Source organism: Hoplias malabaricus, chromosome 1 (genome assembly GCF_029633855.1).
Source record: "Hoplias malabaricus isolate fHopMal1 chromosome 1, fHopMal1.hap1, whole genome shotgun sequence".
NCBI lineage: Eukaryota > Metazoa > Chordata > Actinopteri > Characiformes > Erythrinidae > Hoplias > Hoplias malabaricus.
The window spans coordinates 3,554,905-3,579,406 of NC_089800.1; the positions used below are offsets into that span (position 1 = coordinate 3,554,905).

General features: G+C 42.1%; 1 protein-coding gene across 2 annotated transcripts in view; it reads left to right on the top strand.

Moving 5' to 3' along the window:
- The window catches only part of ago3a (argonaute RISC catalytic component 3a), a 32,330-nt gene continuing 7,828 nt past the window's right edge, over positions 1-24,502 (top strand). For both annotated transcript variants that reach the window (XM_066676076.1, XM_066676083.1), the window contains exons 1-9: positions 1-723; positions 12,292-12,463; positions 13,189-13,309; positions 13,435-13,643; positions 18,508-18,644; positions 20,622-20,756; positions 21,869-21,956; positions 22,744-22,891; positions 23,063-23,182. In XM_066676076.1, coding sequence (XP_066532173.1) covers positions 705-723; positions 12,292-12,463; positions 13,189-13,309; positions 13,435-13,643; positions 18,508-18,644; positions 20,622-20,756; positions 21,869-21,956; positions 22,744-22,891; positions 23,063-23,182 — 1,149 coding nt within the window. In that variant the 5' untranslated portion in view covers positions 1-704. The remainder of the gene's footprint in view (positions 724-12,291; positions 12,464-13,188; positions 13,310-13,434; positions 13,644-18,507; positions 18,645-20,621; positions 20,757-21,868; positions 21,957-22,743; positions 22,892-23,062; positions 23,183-24,502) is intronic.

The window sequence follows — 24,502 nt, forward strand, 5'->3', positions numbered from 1 at the left end:
GAACCGGGAGCGGAGCGGAGCGCAGAAAAACGCCAAAAAAAACGACGGAAAACGACGAGATTCCACAGTCAGAGACGACGTTTTTATAAGTTAACACATTGACGGGTTCGCGGAGGATACTCACCGCGGGCAAACGGCACGTCTTTAGCGATAAAGGCGTTAAGTTTTGTGGGAAACTGTGAAGCAGAGTTGACGGAGGGACGTCGCTTAGCATGGCAACCAGCTAACGTTAGCTTCAGGTCTGCTCCTGCTCCGTCGAAGAGGCGAGAGAAGACGACAAGTTGAAAGCTTTTTCTTCACGATTGGAGCGTTAACTTCTTGAGCTTGTTGTGGAAATGTTGTCGAGTTTCTAACCTCCTTTATTGGTGTTACTAATCGTTATTTCGGGGTCTGAATCTCCTCTGTAGCTCGCTAACGTTAGTTGGGCTCGTCGTTGGTAAATATAATATAACGTTACATTCAGTTCAGCAGTGTGGATACGGACGGCGAACATTCTCTATAAAATATACAAAGTAATATATACATAGCCACCCAAGCCCCGTCCAGAGGGGGCGGGCCGGGGGTTCTCCAGAACTTCACCGACTTGGTGACTCTTGTCTTCGGTGGCCGAGCACAAGCAGCTCCGGTCCTCCGGAGTTTTCCGTTTCTGGAACCGACTTCTTGCACTGAGAGCCGGGAGACTGAACCGGACAGAGACCCCATGAATGGAAATCGGAACTACAGGTAACATTTCAACCAAACTCTCCTCGTTGTTCGAGTTCTGTAAACTTTCTGACAGGGTTTGCTCTTTGCTTCACAAACTTTGCTCGTTGCTGTGTTGTAAAACCTCCTCAAGTCTTGTTCTAGACGCTCAATAAAACTACAGCACCCGGCCTTCTCTCCCATTTTTGGGCCCATATGTTTGATACCAGCAAGTTTTGTCCATGGGGTTTGTCCTGGACAGTGATGGCTAGACGATGGGCTCCAGACAGGCCACATATGGTCCCATGTGGACATTGTGTGTAGATTTATTTGCTGTTTGGATTATCTGATGTAGGCAGAAGCTATATAGAAAATGTAAAACCTGGACTGTGTGGATTTCTTTCTAACAGAACCAACTGAACAGGGTTTTTTTTTGTATATGTGCTTTGTTTTAGAGGAAACAGGTTTTACAGACAAAGCTGACGGTTTGTTAGTTTGTGGTTTAGTTGGTGGTGGTGGTAGTAACAAAGAATTCAGCTCAAGGTCTGTCTACTCAGAAAGCACAGTATAGTAGTTGGACTACTAGAAGTGGAGAACTTGCACCTTAGCGTCCTTTTTATGAGATATATATATTAGTTAGGTAGTTAGCTGACTGAATATTCTACATATCTCCATTCAGCATCTATCTGAGCAGGAACAGAGGTTCATATCGGGATGTTTGTGGTGTATAATGGTTTCAAACCAACGAGTGGATCTGCCTCCTCTAACCTGGAAACTTTTTGGGTCACTCCAAACAACATATCTCTAATACATTTGAATTTATTTGATAATTTTAAGTCTACTTTTGGTCACACAAGTTCTTTAGTTCAATAAGAGGAGAATCTTTTAGTTTAAGACGGTGCCAAAATCCTGCTTACGTAGATGAGTCGTAAATCGTCCACCTCTGCTTTCCTGAGTTGGTGTACTTTCTTGGACAGGTGGGTTTGTCCTTGTAAGTTTGCCTGGCATACACATGAAAAACCCCTCTTGTAGTAGAGATAAAGTGCGATAATGTTAATTTTCAATAGAAAAGAATATGTAAGAGGGGCTTTCCCCAAAAAACAAAGATAGTGGTAGTCATGTCTCGGCTTGAACAATGTTTCTGAACTCATTGAATTTCAGTGGCTGAAGAGTGGAAACCAGTGACATCATTCTGTACATTTTACCTGGTGAAACAGATCAACACTTCTGAGTAATGCTGGATATTTCTTTATTAGTTTATGTATTCATTCACTGAAGCTGGCTGAGGATTGATTTAAGGCCTGGTTAGAAAGTGATGTGAGAGTTGTATTCTGAACCACACGGGTGGAGGATGGAAATAGCACCACAATGTGGTGTTGTGAGGTTAAAGGTTTTTAAAAAAGCCAGAGGGCAGTCGCCTCCACTGACCTGAATGTGACTTCTCTTATCTTGTTGGATCTTAAGTGTCATGTAGGTTTAGCTTAAATACGACATTTTGCTTTTGCACTTGTTGCGTCCCCCATCACGTCATCGGTTGAAGTAATGGCCACCCACAGGTCGCTGTTTAACTGACAGGAATATACAGTGTAGGATGTGTTTATTTATTTTATTTGAAGTAATTGATTAATTCACAACCTAAAGTTTATGTTCATTGTTTTTAGGTTGCGTTTTAAGTACTTACAAAGATGTAAAACATGGGTACATCAGCGTGTGGTTTTGGAAACTTTGAGTCCTATGAGTTTTCTGTAAGTTTCTTTAAAGGAAAAAAAAATCCAGTATAATTTGCATCAGACAATGCTTCTGACTTCAGTTTTAATATTGACAGCAGAACGGAGAAGTAGAATCGTGCCCCCTGTAACAACGTGAGACGATTTTAGTCACTGTAGCGTTTGCCAGCGGGTTCTGACATGTCGTTAAACATTTTTTTTGCAGTATTCACACAGTGTCCGCCATCGGATTTTGACAAATGAGCACTCCGAAAAATCACAAATGCTCACACTTCCATCCGCAAACGTTTCAGCAAAGTGCTCCGAACCATAGAGCCAAAAAAGCCACGATCACAGTTAATCGCAATTAACTCAACAATCACCGACTCGCATACAATAATTACAGTTGTTATATTTTGTCATCTGTAGAAAGCAAGTTTTTAGTGGGCGACTGAGCTGTAGAGCTGAAAGCGGTGGCGCTGCTTCTGAGGTGACTCAGTCTTTTTCTCCCCGTTGAAGCGTAGGAGAAACCCTGTCGTGCCGTTTTGAGTGTGCAGTGAATTTGGTGGGGCATGGATGGACCCCTTTGTGCAATGGGGTGTGCTCAACAGTGCGTGGTGTACCAGGTGTTTCCTGTCATTTAGGGTGTCACCACAGGAGGAAGGGAGACATTACCGGTGTGTTTTTACGTGAAGATGGTCCAGGTGGCTTCAGGAAGTGTATGAGCTGCATGATTTAATCATTGTCGTGATACAGACCCTGACAAATTTGATATCACAGGTTTGCAAGAGGGTGCTAAGCTCTGACCAATCACTGAATATTTAACCTGTCCTATCACAGGTATTTTAGTTTTTGGATGAACTATGGGGATCATGTTGATTTAGTATAGTGATGCAGTGAAGCAAAGGTGCAAACGCTGGTATTAGCCATTATGTCTTGCTCTAAACACGAACATCAAGGCATGCTTTGGCCCAGCAGCCACTCTGAGAAAGTCCCCCATAGCATAGGTTCCAAATCTAGTTCCTCTTCCTCCAGTGTCAGCTGTAAAGATCCCTGTAGACCATAACACACTGCTTCATGCTGCAGACAGCAGGTAAAAGCTGAGGAGCAGCCGACGGAGAGCTCACATGATATAATTTACAGTTTTCTTCCTCCTTAGAATAATGATTGTTTAAAAATTAGTTGGAATTACAAGACTTGAATTTCTTATTCGCTGCAGTAGCCTCATAGCCCCAGTGCAAGATTAAAGAAACAAATGGAAATGCACATGTATTAGCTGACTTAATAATTTTGGGGCAATGTGGAGAGCCAAGAGAATGTTTGAAACTTCAGATTTTTTTAAACCTGGTTCCTTTGACGAGGTGTAAGTTAGAGTCCTTCATCATTTCTTCTGGTCACATTATAGTCTTTTATTCCCCTTTGTTTTGCCCTCTGGTTCCTCTTAAGCCATGCATAAACAAACGGCGCATCGTGGATGGTTTCTATGGAGAGAGCAGTTTACGGTGAGGTCTGTTGTGGCTGGGTAGGTTGACACCTCCTTCTCTTTTATCCATGAAGAAAAGCAGAGGGATTGCAATCTACCCCCTTCCTTTTGAGGTCGTCCAGTGCAGTAGTTTTGTTTGTTTGTTTATGTGTGTTCCAAGTCAAATAGGTTTTACGCCGGTGTCATTATTTTGTGGAGCAAAATTCTCCACAAATCTGTTGGTCACTTTGCCAGGTGCTCCGTCCTGTCTCAAGGCTGTTGAGACGAATTCTTCGGGCCCTCTGGAGTAGGCTGTTGGAGTGGGGAATGTTTCAGGGGCAGTCGCAAACAGATCTCTGAGTGTGTAGAGAGAGAGGGGGCCTCTCTCTGCTTGGGCAATGGGGGTCTTTCTTCGTTCAAGCCATGGTGAAGAGTTCAGAGAATTGAGCTGTTCTCCAGGGACGAGACAGAAAGCCAGGAGACATGAGGGAGCGAAGGGAGGTATGCAAGCTTAGACCATGGGTGGTCAGGTGGTCACGGTTAATTTTTTATTTTTTCCTCCCCTGCCTTATTTTCTAATCCTCTGGTGTTTCCAGACTGAATCTGGATCATATTTACCTATAGCATATGATCAATAAACAAAGTCTAGTTCGTCTCCAGCATGAAAAAACAATATTAATATGATGTTTTAGAAGAATGTAATGCAAAAAATATAAAATGGGCTGTGTTCCTGCACTCCAGGAGAGCCTGCCAAACAGTAAACAATCTTACTCAGAATGCACTCCAAGGGGACATATTATGAAAAAAAAAAAATGTTTTTTCATTTAGTACATGTGCACATTAATGTGGTGATCTGGAGCCCACCAACCCACACACTGAAACATGACCACCCAGTCAGTTTTTTTAAAGGCTTTTACAGGGGACATATTATTAAAAAAAAAAAAAACATGTATTATGGTGTGAATCTGGAGCCCTCCAACCCACACACTGACGACAGTAAATTTTCTGTTCTGTATCGCGTAGTTCGTGATAATATTGTCATAATTTTTAAAACGCAAAAAAATAATCTATATATATATATATATATATATATAATAGTGATATGTAAAATATGTAAATATATAAAATAGTGATATGGCGCAGCAGGTAGTGTCGCAGTCACACAGCACCAGGGGCCTGGAGGTTGTGGGTTCGATTCCCGCTCTGGGTGACTGTCTGTGAGGAGTGTGGTGTGTTCTCCCCGTGTCTGCGTGGGTTACCTCCGGGTGCTCCGGTTTCCTCCCACAGTCCAAAAACACACGTTGGTAGGTGGATTGGCGCCTCAAAAGTGTCCGTAGGTGTGAATGTGTGTGTATCTGTGTTGCCCTGTGAAGGACTGGCGCCCCCTCCAGGGTGTATTCCCGCCTTGTGCCCAATGATTCCAGGTAGGCTCTGGACCCACCGCGACCCTGAACTGGATAAGGGTTACAGATAATGAATGAATGATAGTAATATGCTGACTTGGTTACTTAATGATGGCATGCAGATAACCATAATATGGGTTGCGTTCGTTGCGAGTCGTTTTGGCACAGTAAAATATGGTGGAAAGGGGAGTGACTTCAGTGTGTGGAGGTGGTTTGCAGAATATAAGACGTACAATAAACCATTGTATTATATAAGGCATGAAAGAAGCCTATAACAAAATATGTAGATGTTTACATATTAAAATTTGCTTAATATTTGAAGCAGTTACATTTGCAGTAAAATAAAACGTTTTAATAAATATAACTATATAATTATATTAATGTGTATTTAATTTATTATAATTAATATTAATAGAACATTTTCTTGCAATAGTGGGTTTTCAAAATTAATAAACATAGTTTTCAGTGTTTTGTCGTATCGACAAATATCATTATGCCCAAAATACCGTTAAATGTCGTGATATTATTTTAGGGCCATATCGCCCACCCCTAGTGTGCTGCCCAATCAGAATAAATGGGATAAATCAAGCAGATGTGAATCTGATCTGCTTCTGACATCAAGTGCAGAGGTTTTAGAATTGTCCTGCCCCCTCTTCTGAGTCTGTCCAATGACAGCACTGGACCCGCGTTTATATGCGCAAAGACGAGGTTAAACGCAGCAAAACAGACACAACGAGTGTGGATAAATAAAGAGCACTGAGAGAAAACGAAGAAGAAAGAGAACTGAGTGAAAACGTCTAAAAAACCAGAGCTTCTGCTCCTCACTGATGTGCGCTCAGGGTCGGGGTGAACAGCGAGCGGCTTGTTATCATTTAAAGGAACAGGCGCTGAACAGGCTACTTAAGAAGGTGGGGAGGAGAACACTTTTGTGGTGTTTTGACTAAAGCGAGTCGCATATGTTTCACTAAGACTTACAACCGTGTTCCACTGTGGGGAAAAGGGGAGAGTATGTCCTTTTAAGACCTACCTGACTCACTTTGAGTTTCTAGTTAAACCTTTTTAGGTTTCTTTGTAAACTGGGATTTCCCTCAGCGGCAGAGTGTTTTATTGTGGCTCCCCCTCTCTCTCATTCTCTCTGGTGGTAATATGGTGGTCCTGTTTGTAACAGAGTCTCATTCACCCAGTTGAGGAGATGGGGAGAAGTCCTGTCCCAGAAAGGATCTCATTCATTCGGCCACGATCAGCACCGTGCTCTTGGTTCAGACTCTTTTCCGTCCACAACGAGCCAGAAACATGCCCAGTCCCTCCAGACCAGACTCTCGAGTTTAACTCCAGTCTAAACCTCTCTCTGATATTCACAGAGCAGCTCGGGAAGCGTGTCCTGATCCCAAGTCAGAATCCTGGGCAGTGTTATGTGACTCAATGTAAAGATACAGTGACGGCAATGAAATGAAATATTCTCAAGTCCCTCCCTATTTCTTTGACTTTTTTGTTTCTCTTTCTGTCTTTCTTTGTTCTGTTTCTTTTGTGTATTTCTTCACACTTCTCTCTGTTCTCTTCTTTTCGTCTCTTTTTCTCATTTTCTGTCTGCTTTTCTTACGCATATAAACACACGAACGCATGCTGCTTTAAAGAGACTTGTATACTGTGCTCACAGGTTGTTGATCACTGTTTCCTCAGAATGAACGTACACACACACACACACTCTCCTCAGCCCTGTGCTGTCACTCTGACTGATGGCATTGTGCGTTTTCCCCTCAACATTCGGCCTGTTCCCACAACCCAGACCTCTACGGATTAGACTCACAACAGCTGTATTGTGTGTGTGTGTGTGTGTGTGTGTGAGTGATATGCACACACATGCTCCAGAAGTAGAGTACTGCATTTATACAGTGGCATATTTATCTGTGTTTTTAGGAAACGTACCAAAGTAACATTGGCTCAGAAATTTGTCTCGTAGTGAACAGAGATTTTCTATTGTTTATATATTTTATACCAGTGATTTTTGCAGAATTTCCTCCTCAACCATTAGTCGTTTTCCCCGTTCCACTCAGTGAAGTTGGACTCAACCAGAGATGGTGAGGGCAGACAGATGCTTTCTCCAAGACATGTGAAGCTGGTCTCCTTTTTTTTTTTTTTCAAACTGCTGCTAATGTAATGCCACTGGACAGCTTAGCGTGCTGGAGGAGAGCACCAGTTACTCAGATCTCTCAAACCAGCGAGCGGCTTGGTATCATTTAAAGGAACAGGCGCTGAAAGTGGTCATTCTGAGCAGGCCCGTTTAGACGGGAAGTACACTGCTGTGCAGCTTTTGGAGATTTTGACGTAAGTAGCTCAGGGAGGTTTCATCAAGACCCCAGAACTGTGTTCACTTGTGGAAAAGTGAGTGAATATGTCACATTAACAGTCACTTATGCGCTGCGTTTAGTACCATGAGTCAGAAAAACTGATGTAGTAAGCTTACTTAGTACGGCATGAATCACCCTGTCTTATAAACACCCCCAAATATCACTGTCTTGTTGTTTAGCTGCTTAGATTTTCATGTCGCTGTAATCCAGTAGACCACTGCCTTAATCAGTAGCTTGTTGAATTTAAAATGACCCAGTAACATGTGGAAACCCCAGGACACCCGTGTAGTGTTAAATGCTCTTCTGTTCTCCCGCCAGGTGAAATTGTTGACTCGAGAGACGTGCAAATATTTGCGAAGCCTGCGTGATGTCCTCTGTTTTTATTTGATAACAGTCAGATTTGGAGCGACCTGTAAATGTTTAGAGTTTTAGATATCAAAGTCTGCAGGCTTTCTAGGTTTATGTACTCTATAGCAGGGGTATTCAGACCTGTTTCTCCAGAGCTTCTTGTTCCTACTTTTTTGAGAACAAAACTCAAACTAAAACAAACTTGTCAGTATCGAATCTACTGCAGCGTATGAGTAAAACAATCAACAGAAGTCATCCTGTTTCTCCAGGATATTTATTGTGTGTTATTAACCAGCTAAAAAATCAAATAAACACCAGCACATGATCATAAGAGCTTCTTCTTTCTGCTCATATGAACAGAACCCTGCTCAAAGGTCCATCCCTGAAACGCAAATGATGCTACTCATTTCACCTGAAGCTAACGTTGAGTCTTTATAGATTCTGAAGAATCTTTGCTCTGTGTGTTACATACAAACTAAAAATGAAGGACTTTGTTCCTCTATAGTTCAACAACAGATGCTTGTCTTTTACCACAGCTCCACATGGCCTCCTCACTGTACCTTATTCATTCAGACCCATGGCATTTGAGGTCTTCTCATAGTGAAAAGGTTGACAGAGAGAAACATGGTTATTGATTGAGTCTGTATTAGATGCTGTGTGTGTGTCAGTGTATGAGTGATGTTCCTGAGCAGTGACGTACAGAGGTGTTTGATTCTCTCTCTCTCTCATTTTCACATCCGTGGCCTTGGTGCTTTGGGTGACAATTTTTAATTAATTATTTTGTTGAGCTCTGGTGACGTGGTACTAAAGTGTGTGCATGTGCATGAGTGAGTGGGTGGTAGTGTGGGGAGAGTGCATGGGAGAAAGAGCTCAGCCCTGAGACCACAGAGAGCGAGGGTGAGAGCGAAGAGGGTGACAACATTTTTTTCCCCCCTTTCCTTTCTGATGGCAGAGAAAGAGGAAAATACCAGAGGAAAGAGACAGATATAAGAAGGAAAGAGAATATCAAAAGGAGTCTGTGTGTGTTGAGTTGCTGTAATGACGTGTGTCGTTAGGTAGAAGGAAGTCGAAACTCCATTAACTCCTCCTCCTTTTTCTGTCTTTTTCCCACTGACTCTAGTGCAAGCCCACCCCTCTCTCTCTCTTCTACTTTGTAGGTTCAGAGGTTTGTAGACATTTGTACCTGCTCCAGAGTGTGGCTCCCCAATGCATGCAACTTTAAACATCTGTGCATCTGTATTTAAATGTCTCAGAAACCTCAGAGAAGACCTCATAGGTCTTGATCATGTGGTGGTGGTCGGTCCACTCTGTATGGCTTTGTTTCAATAAGAGCTCCAAAAACAGCATTCCAGATATATTTCTACATTTCTAATTCATAATGATTCATACTTATTTTAAAATAATTTGTGATAACGGTGGTATAAACTGTTAGTGATGGCTTTACAACAGCACAGCAAGCTACAATTTTGAACCTTTTGAAGCGTAAAGTAAGTTTTATTGATATGTTTTACGATTATGGGTGCTTTTTTGGGCTGGGTCACTTGAACATCCACAAACATATTTAGTACACAGTGTTTGCGTGTCAGATATATTTAGTACACATTACATGAATCCTGGAAATTGTCTTTTTTTATAGACCGGGCTATTTACATGTCAGCAAGTGAATGACTTAAATTTCTATTTGTTAATTGATGGACTGCTCCTTTAACCTCATTAAAGCACTTTCATCAATATATGCTCCTAGTGTAGGAGCTATGGGACATGACTGGCTTTAACGTGGAGGGGGTCTGTAAAGAGGAAGAAGATTTAAAAATGTCCCTTCAAAAAAAAAAAAAAAACCTGCTCTGTGCCCACATATACTTTCCTGTGCTGGTTAGTGTGTAGTGCTGATTTGGTCTCTTGCTCTAAGTCACTCTTTCTGTCGGTCTCTGTCTCTAAGAATGATGCTGGGGAGGTTTGTGTTTACGAGAATGACGTGGTGGAGGTGTGGTGGGGCTTTGTGACAGCAAGTTTCAGAAGCCTGTAAATCAGCATTCTGATCTTGAGCTGATTATCGCTGCTCTGTTTAATTTTGAAAGCACAGCTGATACATCCGCCGCACTGAGAGTAAAGCACCAGGCTGAGGTTTAGTGGGAGGTGTCTAGGAAACTGTGGATGGTTATGGTTTTAAAAACAAAATGTTGAATGTGTAGGAGTTAGAGCTTCCACGATTTGAATAGAAGTTTTCTGTGAAGTGAGAATGACTAGTTGTGATTTTGTTAGATTATAATGGATGACATTTGGTCTCTGTCTCTCATTCAGAAACATACTGAAGGACAGTGTTTCTGGTCTGATTTTTAAAAATGCTTTGTTGTTTAGGTTTATGCGATCCACGTGTAGGATCTCTGGAAATGGGTAAATGGTTTTGGTTTTCAGTTAAGTTTATATATAAAATCATACCTGAAACCTAATGTCTGTTAATGTAAGAGTAGGGCTGTGCCGTATCGTATTGTTCGCAATAATATACAGGGGGTCCTCAACTTACGACGTTGATCCGTTCCTACGACGCGCCATAAACCGATTTTCGGTGCAAGTCGAAACATGCGTACATTATGTACATAAATAAAATACTGTAATCACTTATCCTATCCTAATGCGACTGGGGTGACGCAGTCCTCCTCGGTCCCGAGCCACGTAACCGTGTATTCTTCCGCCGCGCACATCAAACATGAAGTTCCCGTCGCAAAACCACTTAAGTCGAAACAAAGGCTTTATACAGTAAACGGGAGATGTGTCGTAACCAAGAAACATTGCAACTCGGGACTGACGTAACCCGAGGACCTCCTGTAGTCATAATTTTTAAACGATAAAAAAAAACTATCGTGATATTAGTGATATTCAGACTGGTTTACGTAATGATGTCATGCAGTTACCCATAATACGGTATACGTTCTTTACATGAGTCATTTAGCCACAGTGAAATACGGTGGAAAGTGGCTCTGAGGTGGAGAAATTTACTCCAAAAAAGTGGAGTAAAAATATAATTAGTATATATTAAATACTTCGTAAGAAATATTTCGTTTAATATAATTCGTATTGATTGTGTTGCAGTAGTCTGTTTTTGAAGTTAATACAAGTATATTTTAGAGTTTTTTTCGTATCGCCAAGAATATTGTTATCGCCAGAATACCCTGACATATCGTGATATTATTTTAGAGCCATATTACCCACCACTAGGAAAGAGTTTCAATCCAGAAGAAAATTGGATCATTTTACCCTGAATTTACACACAATGCACAGCTTTCAGATTATTAAAAAAAAAAAGACCAAAGTCTACATGGAGAAGGTTTTATTTTTGTATAAGATTTGCTACCTCTTTTTCATACCCAACGTTCCCTTTCAATGAGGTGATAATGTCTAAGAAGCACAGACATGTACTGACCCCAGAACCTGGAATTTAGTTCTTAAACACAGTGCATAGGCACGAGGGACCCGCTTTTTTATCACGGGTGTCGTCATGTAACTCCTGCAGTGGGCCACTCTGCCACTGTTTGATGCAGCGTTAACCGTGTCGAGGTGTTGACCGCTTTTACTGAGCTCTGCTGTGTCTGTGTGTCGCTGTTCTTCTCCCTTCACACTGAGTTTTTTTCCACATGCTTGGTGAGTTCTGGGCACTTTTGATGAAGTGGAAAAAAAGTGCAGTTCTTTGGTGATTCAGTGTCAGGAAACCATTGCCAGCTGTCACTGTCTCGTAACTCTGGAGTAGTTTATTTAGTTAATTTAGTTGGGGAACTGAACCTCAAGCAGCTGATGGTACTGAGTAATGACCACAGCTATGTCTGGGTTAGGCTTGTGCGATTATAGATTTTTCTCTGAGCATGATTTAATGTTTTTAAAAATTGTGATTAACTATTCAGTTGTCTGTAAAACACTTAAGTTTCACCTGATACATAAACAATGAGGCATAATGATTTAAATGAGGCATATTGCACCTTTGTTGTTGTTTATTTACTAGTTTGTACCTCTGCTGCACGACGTGCAGCACTACTTATAAAGCACATATCCGATTGGCTGAGAAGTGTTGTGTGATATTTACAACACATTTGATTGGTCTGAGAGTGTCTTGGGCCAATAAAGCCACTACCATAAATCCTAGAAAAGATATTCCAGGTAAAATATAAACACTTTGTCAAAAATAAATAATCAATATTGTATCGGTTATAGGCCCAGGTTCAGGATGGGACAAATCTTGGTCTGGACCTAGACTGCGGTCTTCTCATTAGTGACCCCAGCACTGGAGCATTAGTGCCTGTATCTCAGAGATGTAGCCACAGACTTTGTTCTATCCTCCTCTTTGTGTCCAGGAGCCGTTGGGGCCCAGTCCCTATTCTCCATGCCCCGGAGGCCCGGCTATGGCACCATGGGGAAGCCCATCAAGCTGCTGGCCAACTGCTTCCAGGTGGAGATCCCCAAGATGGACGTCTACCTCTATGAGGTGGACATTAAACCTGAAAAGTGCCCACGGAGAGTCAACAGGTAAGTCATGTGTTTAAAAGCAGATGGACTCTAGTCTGTGATGCGGCAGATAAAGAGGACGCTCTAGTCCCATGGCTGTTCTTATAAAATCCAAATAAACAGCTTAAGCGTAAAGAAAACCCTGCCGTTGTTCAACCAAATCCACCACAGCTGTGGAGTGCTGCCAATTACCACTGAGATTAGTTTGGATGCATCTCTGCACTTGCAAAATAACAGGAAACCCAGATTAGATTGGGAAGTGTTGAAGAATTTCGGTAGGGTCTTTTTTTCTCCACGGTTGGAACTGAAATAGAAGGGATATGACTGAATCTGTTTATGGAATTGGTGAATAACTTTGGCATAACATTTGATCCCTTTTTTTATTGCATGACAACAACACATTATATTTCTCTGTTATAATGATGGAGGTAGATATAATACAATTATTTTTCTTTACAAAAGAAAATAAACAGCTTTTTAATTTCAATTTAAAAAATTAAAAGTGATTTTGGAGCATTTCTGTTGGTCCATTCATCATGAAATTTTCTCAGTGTGAAGGACAGCTGTGTTCAAATGGTGAAGTAAATTAAAATCCACAAAAATGGAGGCGCATGTTTTTCTTTGGATGGCGAGGATATATAAAAATAACGGCACTGGCGCGGGATCACAGAATCCCCTGTTGATGCATCTCTGGTCTTAATTTGAGAGCTCTAATGTGACATGTGCTTGTATATTTTTGTGTGTAGGGAGGTGGTGGACTCCATGGTGCAGCATTTTAAGGTGACCATCTTTGGGGATCGAAGGCCAGTCTACGATGGGAAGAAAAGCCTATACACAGCCAACCCACTGCCCGTGGCTCCTACTGGAGTAAGTTTGCCTTAGGCTTAGTTTTACACCACTGAGCTCCTGGGCTCCCCCTGCAGTTAACAAGACCTATTGTGAAAGAAATCTAGACCTGATGAAAGCCACCGTCCTCCATTCTCTTTCCTCAGGTGGACCTGGACGTCACGCTGCCAGGAGAGGGAGGCAAAGACCGTCCGTTTAAGGTCAGCATCAAGTTCGTGTCTCTCGTCAGCTGGCACATGCTTCACGAAGTTCTGACTGGACGTGGCATGCCTGAACCGCTGGAGCTGGACAAACCCATCAGCACTAACCCAGTACACGCTGTGGACGTGGTGCTGAGGCACCTGCCCTCGATGAAGTAAGCAGAAGAACTTGATAAACCACATCTATCACATAAAATCTCTTTCACATATATCACATCTTTATAGTTGAGTAGCAGCAAAGCACGCAGCATGCAGTTTAGCGTAGTGTGCAAGTCCTGTCGCCTGTCAGTCATCTACCAAAAGCTGTAAATGTGTAGTCCATCACACACTCAAAGCTTAGAGCTCTCAAACATTCAGTAGTTGGAGAGAGATTGCAGTTACTCAGCAGGCTTTACCTGATACACCTGCTGTTTCTCTGTGGCATGTGAGGTATGTGCAGATTGAATATACCTGGCTTTCAAATATGTATTTTATTAAGTCATAAAATATTTTGATTTAGTGTCATGTTAATTCAAGCTAGGGTTGGGTTTAAGTGTAGGAACAGTGCTGTCTCCTCCCTCTAGCTGAGTGCCATTGAGCAAGGTACCTAACCCCAGAGAGCCCCCTCCCCCCACTGTCACAGATGGGCTAAAACTTCAAGTACAATGTACAATGACTAAAAACAAAAATCAGGTTTATCACTACTTGTCCATGCAGAACCCTCTCTGGAATCCACAGCTATAGAGTTACATTCCTCTGAGGATTAATCTCCTAAAACAAGCTAATTTCTGCAGCTTTTAGTCATCACCATCCAGCCACACAGACACCAACTGCTGAGATATCTCCCCTGACCTGGGTGTAGAGAAGAGTGTTCTGTCTCTCTCTAACCCTCTCACTGTTTCGCTGTTCCTGCTGGCAGCTAGTCCCATGCTGTTTGTGAGGGTGTTTGTACATCTGTAGCGTTCCCTAGCCCATTCATAGCGATAGTGGATGATGCCCTGAACACAATATTCACCCCGCAGCCTTATCAGAGCCAATGCAGAGGCTTTACAAAAGGCCAGTCTTGTTATTTTAACTCCTTCAGCCATCCTGTCACTTGCACTGCACAAGTTATTTTGAATTAAAAGATTAAAAATGACCTTCTCAATGAGTCTGATTTAGTAAATTATACATTTGCTATTTCTTACGATAAGGAACTGCTCAAAGAAAGCACCTTTCCACCACCCCCCTGCCCCCTAATTCGTTTCTGCCCCCAACAATTATGTATTTATGTATAAATATCATTCCTTGTTTCAAATGGATTCTTAAATCTTAACTAATTTTAAATGTACGTTATTTATTTATTGATATTTTTTTTTATATAAAGTGAAACCAGTCCAATAAAAAAAAATCCCGTCTGCTTAAAGGCTAAGCACCAGCGATATGAAAGTGTCAAACAAATAAATACAGTGGAGTTTGAGTTCCTAACTTGTGTTTATTGATAGTCAGAAAACATGTTATTTCTTACTAATTGAAGGAATAAGGTTTAAAAGACCGTTTAAAAGAACAATATGGGCATGTAAGGACACCAACGAAAGGTGTTCAAGAGCCTCTGTAACATGGAGGTAAACAGGGTAAGGACACTCACTTCGCCTGTTTTAGTTGGTGTTAGTTAACGTTAGCTTGACTCGCTAAACTCGGTGGCTCAGATTATACTCGTCTACCTAGCTGCATTACGGAGGTTTATAGTGTCGGATGAATTCGAGTTCGACTTCGATCACATTTACAAGAATAACGGTACCTCTACATTTGAGTTTAGCTTATTGCTAGGCTATTGTCATGAATAATGCTGGTTATTTAGCTAGCTAGATACTGTCATAACAGTCAGTCATAACGGTGTTTTACCGCGGCGTTGTTCAGCTGTTGTCCACCAGTGACGTCACGGTCGCGTTCAAGAATTTCCGTAGCGAGCTCGGGTTTTACCGTCAATTTAATAAAATTGTCAGTTTTAACACAAATTAAGCTGCTATTTTCATTTTAATTCATACTTATATCTGTCAGTAACTACAATAATGTGAAATATTCATGGAGGTCCATTAAGTGGTGCTTAGACTTTAAATTTGCCTTTATTCATTCATTGGTGAATGTTGTGTTATTGCCCACCCCTGACCTGTTCTAGAATTAGGCTACAAGCCTCATTGATCAACTTACTGATACTTTTACTCAGATCACATTTGGCACATCTTGAAATTCACATTTCTAAATGTAAGTGACCTGTCTGTAATGTGAACAAGTCTGTCCCAGAAACAGCACACAGTTTATACAGCTCCATTCCAAATGGGCCTCAAGTCCTGTGTATTTTTCAATCTTGGCCTTTAAATAACAGCTTCAACACCTTGATATTGTGCACTATGTCTAACACAAATCCATTTATATTCAGCTCTCATCTACATGCAATATTTTGTTGAAGAAGCTGTAGTTTCATCACTCATGCAGTGCACTATGTAGGGAGCACAAAGCTGTTTGAGGCACAGCCTGAAGTTACTGACCACATCTGCATATTTGACATGTCCACACAGCCCTAAAAAATCAGCTTTCATAAAAATCTAATTTGCTATACTTTGTCCGGGTAACGTGAAGACAGCCTTTCTCTCTTTCACTCAATGATGTGTATCAACCCTAAACAGACTGTGCACAGAGTAAACAGAATGACACAGATGGCTCGCACCACATGGGTGAGGAACAGTGAAAGTGTCTGAGAGAGATGCTGAGTGGTGGTGTTGCTCAGTTTATAGGTGTGTTTTGACTGCCAGTTTCCTCGTAGAATTGTCATGCCTCATTTTTTTCCATGCCTTCACAGCAAAGGACAGCAGTCCAAATGAATCTGGCTTTTAACAGTTCTGACCCTAGCTCAGCACTTCTGTTGGTGACTGTTTTAGCAGTTGCAGTTGACTTGTTCCCAAGCTAAAGATCTGATAGTAATGTGTGTAAGAGAAAAGACAGACGAAGATAGAAAGAAAGAGGGCTGGCAGGTATTAGCGGTATACAGCCCGTCTGCCTACTGGAGACCACCTGGATACTGTCTGGATTGTTATATCTGATTTTATTGAGTCTAATTGCAACTGGCATCTTACAGAATCAGGTTATCAAAAATCATGGGCAGTGAATAAATATGCTTCAAATGTTAATAAGCACTGTCTCACTCTCTCACAGAGCTTATACCCCTCTAGGCCACATTTGGCCATGGGCTAAACTCAGGGCACTGTCCCTGTGGTCTGTGTCAATCCCAATGTCTTGATGCAGTAACAGGGACACTGTACTGAATAAACACAGCTGTCCTTCAGATCAGGCGTAAAACCCAGGTCCTGACTCTCTGAGGTCATACAAGATCCTGTGGCATCTCCGCAAAGAGTCGGGGAAACCACTGTGGTCACTTCTGGCCTCTCATGTGCTATGTTTAGGAAAGTAATCTCAGAACACTTTTTTAATACAATTTTGAGTACGTTTCCTCTCCATTTCCTCTTCTCCAATCTGTTTAAGACTTGGAAGCCTTTCTAAAGTTTTGGCGAATGCCCAAGCGTCAGTAAAGGGGTAAATAAACAAAGGGACTCAGTTTGATTATGCTAGGCTTTCTTGCTCTCTGCTCACAGCAGAGAAACGGCATCTTGAGATTTCGAAAGAGACCTCTTAACATGTAAAATTGTGAAATATGTCAAACATATTGTTCTATCCCTGCTCCATCAATGGGTAATATTGAGTTATTATTAATTAGTTTCAGATTACTTAAGGTGTAACTGATTCTAAATTCAGGAGAGAACTAATCGTCCCCATCTTCAGTAATCTGGCTCGTTCACTCCCTCTCGTCTCCTCTCTGCCTAAAACCCGATGTGTGGTGAGGACACAGTTACAGATTGGCTGCCAGCACATCTTCCAGATGGATGCTGCATATTGGAGGTGGTTTAGGCATCTCCCTAACATCCTGAAATATGGAAAGTGCTTTGAAGGTCTAAAAAAGCGCTGTAGAACTGTAACTCTAATTCATGTGCAGCTGTTTCACATTAGAAGCAGTTTGCACAAGCTTCCAGACCTATTGTCCAGGACGCTGCTGCAAAACAGATTATACATCTCAGTGAATCTTGTTTTAATGGATAACGAAAAGGACATGCCTGCTACAACATAGGTGTAGCTTTGTTAGCATTGCAGTGTAATAACAAGATGTGATGAAGAAAGGATGAAGCTGCCTAGGGTTTGGAGTGCTGAGAGACTGGAAGAAGGCCAACACGGAGAGATGGAGGAGGAGAGAATGCAGAGAAATTGATGCATGTGCTTTAGTTTTGTCCCTCCAAACTTTTGATGGCCTTGATCTGATTTGTCAGAAAAAAAGAAAGTACCAGTTGTTATTTTGTGTGCTTTTACGTTGCTATTAAAGGAGCGCTAGAGAAGTATTCGGGCTGGGACTATTTTAAACAGGAGAGGCCACTTGCTCTGTTCTTGCCTTGTTTCTGGGGAAGGGGAATGTGTGGCACTCTGTTTGACCTCTGCTCAAAGCAGCAGCGTCTGTAGAAATCAGAGCAACCAACAAGCCACTTGAGAAAAGTGGAGTGGGGGGGCTTCATATTTTGTTGCAGGTTGTTATTACTGCACTGAAGAGAGGGAAAATACAATGGCGTAGAAGGACTGGGCACAGCAGAGAAGTCTTGACGTCTAATGGAGTCTGTAGAGTCAATTAAAAAGGTCTGATGGGGTTGTTCTCAAACATTTTCAGCAGTTCCCTCCTCTTGCAGATGAGAATAATCTCCCACTGTCACTGGAACTTATTTTAAATATGGGTAATTCATACAAAACAGCAGCCTATTATTAACCAAAATAATATGATTACATTGCATTTGTATCTCATTCATTTGCCTTGATGTGTACCCCCTGGAGTAGAGGACAGAACATCCCCACTTTTATTTCATTTATTGTAGTTTTCTATTATGTTTTTAATTAATTACTGTGCATTTATTAATGTATGTTTATGAACATAGGGCGCGTGAGAAATCTTCATATCTTTCCCTCCAGGTACACTCCAGTGGGTCGGTCGTTCTTTTCGGCTCCGGAGGGCTATGACCATCCTCTGGGAGGAGGCAGGGAGGTGTGGTTCGGTTTCCATCAGTCTGTACGACCCGCCATGTGGAAGATGATGCTTAACATTGACGGTGAGAGAGTTTTCTTAAAGAGGTCTGAGTTTAATGGATGTGTTGATGTGTTGTGTATGTCCTGGTGTTTTCCAGTTTTGTCCAAAATGCTTTAATTGTGGTTTGACGCTTTAAATCGTCATCTAAAGTTCCTTGCAGTTAAACAGTCCTCACAAACCCCCCGCTAGAGCCGTGACGAAATTGATCACGATAACGTTATCATGCCGTCGTATCACCCGCTGGAGAAGTCAGAGCTCTGCGCTCGAGACAAGAAGAGTGTGAGAAATACTAGGCGAGTTGCTGTGGAGACGAGGGGCAGCCTGAATGATCGGAGATGACGTATGTTTTTGATTACGTCGGCTTGGGGCGGCGCTCTCTGTCCGTCTGACTCTATCTCACTTTCGGCTCCGTCTGTCTCTTTGTGTCTGGCTGTTTTCCTCGTCCTGTTTTGAATTTCCCCCCTCGCACTTCATTACAGTGTCAGACCTTTTTCTCAATTGGACGGAATGGTTGCTCCCCCCACCGCCCCCTGCACTCATCGCCGGGCAGCGGGAAAAGTCCAGCCGTCTGAAAGCAGCTCCCTTTCACACTCTCTTTGTGTCTAACATAATGGAGTGAATAAGAGCAGAAAGGGCGCGAAAACGACTGTGGCTTGGCTTTGAGGCCACACCGCTCACTCGGTGTGAGATTTTTAAAAGCTTAGCTTGGCGCATAGCCTTGTAGATATTAATTTTATTTCATTGCTTGAAACGATTGACTGATTTATAAATTTTACTTGATGAATTTCAAGTTACTTTCATATTCTGATCTTTATTGTTCTCAGAGGTTTTGCGGAAAATCTGATCAATTCCAAATTAGATAAGAGCATTATACACCGAATATGTAGCCCATGCAGTTATTATTCACTAACTACTTCAGCAATGTGCGGTTTCCTTCTAAATCGCATGTAATGCACATCTTCACTTTCCCTGTTGTAACACACCTGACGCATCAAGTAATTATCAGACACTTCTAGAATGACTCAGACAGATAATGGCAGCACTGCGTTAGACCTGCTGGAACACACCTCGACATATTTGATAATGATCAAACTGCATAGCTTCGGTTATTCTCTTATAGCACTGTTTCAGCTCGTGTAGTTTCACCTGAGGATGTTTTTCAATGGGACTTTTGGAATGTGTCAGGCCAGTAGATTCAGAATGATGTACCTGTTAATTCCCCAGATTCTCACTGTGAGCTTGAAAGGTTGAACGTTTTCAGCTAAGACAGTCACACAGCTTACGCTCAGTAATGAGACACAGATTCATCCCTGTACTTTCACAATGGATTACGTTCACTCCACAGTGATTAGGTTTAATTAATAATTGTATTTCAGAATGCAAACATTCTCCTGCGCTTGTCGTTTTATGGTAACCGCTGCGTAGTATTAAAGCCGATCAATTTCATTTTATTCAATGTGTAATCTTAAAATGAATTAGTTTTGAAAATGGCAAACGAGAACAATGTAGTTGTCACGGCTTTTGTTATGAGCTCCATCAAGGAAAAAGCTGCAGAACGTCCTTGGGTGAAAATGAGTGAACCGTGCAGCTCTGTGGATCTTTAGTAACCCTCTGGAGATAGTTGCGCAGACAGTGTCTGTATTTATAAATGTTTAGAAGCATTGGGGCTCATCTGTGTGCCAGCCGCAGTCTTTGAAACAGGACCAAGCACTCGCTGTTCCTCAGTTCTAGACTGTTTTTCATCAGAAAGGGATCGTACTGTTGTCACTGTTTGCTTCTGCTTTTCTGATTGTTATTGGAGTCTTATCTGACACTGGCCTGTTTCAGTGCCGTACTCTAAAACAGCTGTCGGTTGGTGTAATGAGTACATCGACTAATTATTCGCATCATACCTTCTGGTGGCTAATTGAGAAAGTAGTGAGGACCAGCTTGTGTAATGATTTGTTTTGAGACTTTTCTGTTTTTCTGTCCCCCCCAAAAAAAATAACAACAACAACAGTCTCTGCCACGGCCTTCTACAAAGCACAGCCAGTCATCCAGTTCATGTGTGAAGTCCTGGACATCCACAACATCGACGAGCAGCCTCGGCCCCTCACTGATTCACACCGAGTCAAGTTCACCAAAGAAATCAAAGGTGAGAGGGAAATGTTAGAGTGGTGGGCATAGGTGGGTGGGTTTTTCAGAGGGAAAATAGCCAGCAGTAAGAACAAGGACTGCGTCTTGTTCTCCTTGACTGAGCCTCTTCCCAAGCTGTGTGTCATTTCCTTCACAAAGCTGACATTTCTAAGAGGAATCCCGTCTTCTTCTGACTCATAATCAAACCGCTTGCGAAAATACGGTTAATTTAGTGTAATGAGCATGAAACTTGGACCTTGGAGCAGTGAGAGAGAAAGCAACACGACCTTATGATTCATCCTTTTCTCTTGTAAGAACACACTTTGTAATTGGAGGGCAGCAGTTTCTCGTTGTTTATAAGGTGCTGGTTATAGTCCACTGTTCAGAAAACTTGGCTCTGGCTCAAAGTCATGGTTTTCATTCCTGATGATGTTCTCAAGCTCCTTCAACAGATAAATAAAAAAATAAATAAACGGAGGGGGAAAAACAGACGAGCGTATGTTGAATATGAGAAACCTTTGAGGTTGAAGATCTGAATACGTTAAGCAGCATTTTTCGCATTTTCTAAGGAACTGAACTTGCTTTGAAAATGAATATGGTCCACTTATTTTTTTTTTTCCAAATGTGAACACCGCTCCTTTAAATAACGAGCCGCTCGCTGTTCACCTCGACCCAAGCCCACAGCAGTGAGGAGTGGGAAATGGATGCTGTGGTTTTTACCCGTTTTCGCTTGGTTCTCCATCTTCTTTGTTTTTACTTTGTGCTTTTTTTTTTCTCTGCGCACATTTTGTTTTGCTGCATTTAACCTTGTTTTTGCGCTCTCAAAAACGTAGGTCGTGTGCTGTGATTAGACAGACTCAGGGTAGGGGGCAGGACAACTTTAAATTGTCCCCTGTTATACCTCTGTCTCTGTCTAAGCCAACTTTCATTTACAAAGTGTGACTCATTCTCCACATACGGAGCATTTAGATTGTGACTAAAATAATTTTATACTCGGCCAACAAGTTTACGTTTCTCCTCTTTTCTCATGGTTACCGCTTCACAGATACAAGCTATTGTTAGGACAGTGAGGCTGGTTTTCTGTTACCTTGCCAACCCGCCCCAGCATGTGTCGTTGTGTTTTTGTTGTAGGTCTTAAGGTGGAGGTGACGCACTGTGGAACCATGCGGAGGAAATATCGTGTCTGTAACGTGACCCGCCGGCCTGCCAGCCACCAAACGTGAGTCAGGAACCTGTGAGGGATAAAACCTGAAGGGGCATGCTTACTATTATTTAAGATGATGAACAACTCGTTTAAAGACGTGAACCGGCTCTGTTTAGCTATAATCCATATTTAAGTCATTAAAGTCAACCCCAAATCAAAATGGCCCCCCGTATAGATATGATCAGCAGACGTTTGGATTTCCCTGGCGAGTTTTGTTGATTTTTCTAAGCAAATATAAGAGCGGAAAATGATAATGCAGTTCCTGTCCAACATAAAGAAATATGAGATGTGGCCGGTGCAAAAATGATGCCACTTTTACAATAATGTAGTAAAATTATTCTTACGTTAAAACTGTAATAATTTTTTCTTTGCAGTGAAATGTTATCCAGCTATTTTCAGCATCGTTAGTGTTAGGTGACAAATATAGCACCATGGACTTTAGGTGTTTGTGGACCTCTGGATGAGGAGAGACCCCCCTGGACAGGAGTGTGTTTATCGCAAAGTGGCGAAGCTTATATCGTCATGTTCTGCTTTCTTTTTTTTTTTTCTTGGTTTTATAAATATTTTGAATAAACGAAGATAAACTTATGTTAACTAAAATAAACTTGGTTAAAAATACAAGTCTAAGTATTTACCTTATAAAGTATTGTACTTTGGTTTTATGGAAAAAAAAGATATGTAGTTTATTTTCACAAAGAAAATTCTTTCCCGACTTTGACCTGATCTTTGCTTCTACTCACTGCTGCCCTCCTGTGGTTGAATGAGTCTCAGGCGTATAACTTGGTCCTGTGATATTTTGCAGGTTCCCCTTGCAGCTGGAGAATGGGCAGACGGTGGAGAGAACCGTAGCTCAGTATTTCAGAGAGAAGTACAACCTGCAGCTCAAATACCCCCATCTGCCCTGTCTGCAGGTGGGGCAGGAGCAGAAACACACTTACCTGCCCCTGGAGGTGAGCATATTTCACCTTGGAAACCAATAAAACCGCATGAGGTCCAGTTTGCTATTTGTGATAAGTGCGATGTGGCTGATTGGTAAATACTTGCGGTTTTCACTGATGGCTGTATTGTAACCAAGATTAAGCTGCCTTTTATGACTCGATTCCCCTCCGCTCACTTGGCAGGTGTGCAATATAGTGGCTGGGCAGAGGTGCATCAAGAAGCTGACAGATAATCAGACATCCACCATGATCAAAGCCACAGCGCGGTCAGCACCAGACAGACAGGAGGAGATCAGCAGACTGGTGAGTGCTCTGTTCTCTTTAGAAACACTGACTCCTATAGAGAAATTACTCTGCTGTCTAATCATTCACTCTTCTTACAGAAGCTAGCAGATGTATTTATTGGGGATGTCCATTTTGCAATGTTCCTTAGACCCCAAACTAACCGTCATTAAGGCCAGTTTAAGCTTCTAACTCAAACCTAAGCTGTAAGCAACACGTAGGTCCCACATAGACACCAACATGTGCTGTACCCTACGCACTAGCCTGACATGCACCTCTCCTGAAATGTAAACGTGTCGGGCAGCCGCAGACTGCAACAGCTGTGATTGGTTCTGAGTTGGATGGACATGTATCAAGCTACACTACACTACAGAGGCTGCAGGCAGCATCAGACATCGGGATGGACGCCTTGGAACGCTCTCCCTGGAACGCAGCGTCCTGCTCCCTAAATAGTGCACTTCACAGATTAAAAAATACTACTACGCCATGTGAAAGGCTGAGGAAGACATTAGTGTTTGCAGAGTGACGAAGATACGCCTACACACAAGTTCAAAGTCGCTGTTGATACATGTAAACATCAACGAAGATCTAATGTATGCATGGAGCGTGTCCTGAAGTCCTCTTCTCTCTGTAGACTGTGACAGTGCCATTTTCATGCAAGAGCACCTCCTTACTAAAATAATCTGTCTCTGCCACAGGGAGATTGAGGAGTTGTTGCTTTAGTTTCTTATTTAATTTTGTTTCCTCTCAGTCGAAGAAACTTCTAAACGGAGGCGTGATGAGACGTGGGTGGACTGATTCTGACATTGCTGACAAAGTTGAGCAAAATGTACCTAGTTTTGCCCGGAGGATCTAAAAATAAGCGTTTGTGTATTCGAGCGAAGCCAAAGTAGAGTACGATCTGAGCTCGTGTTCATAATCAGGGCTCTAATGAGATGCTTCTCGAGCGTGTTTTTCAGAGAAGAGGCTTTATGAGCATTTCTGTTGTGATCTCTGTGTATGAATTCCATTCAGTGAAATGTGGCTGGTTTAAGAGAGAGGGTAACAGCACTGCCCTCCACTCGGCACACTAGGGTCAGACTGGAGCACCACACTATACCAGGAAGAGTCCATAGCCCAGCTTCTTAATGTTAGCTTTGTTTACATCTAAAACGTGGTGGCAGTGTAGCCAATAGTTCAAACCTCATTCAGACTCACTGCGCGAGTTCCGTCAGTCGATGTGGGGAGCTGGACGTCTGAGAGCACTGGACCTGATCGGCATGGTTGTTCCTCATTGGAAATGTTAGTGAAAATTCCACATGATGCAATGGTTTTAATGGCCACCGCTTCATCCACTGTGAT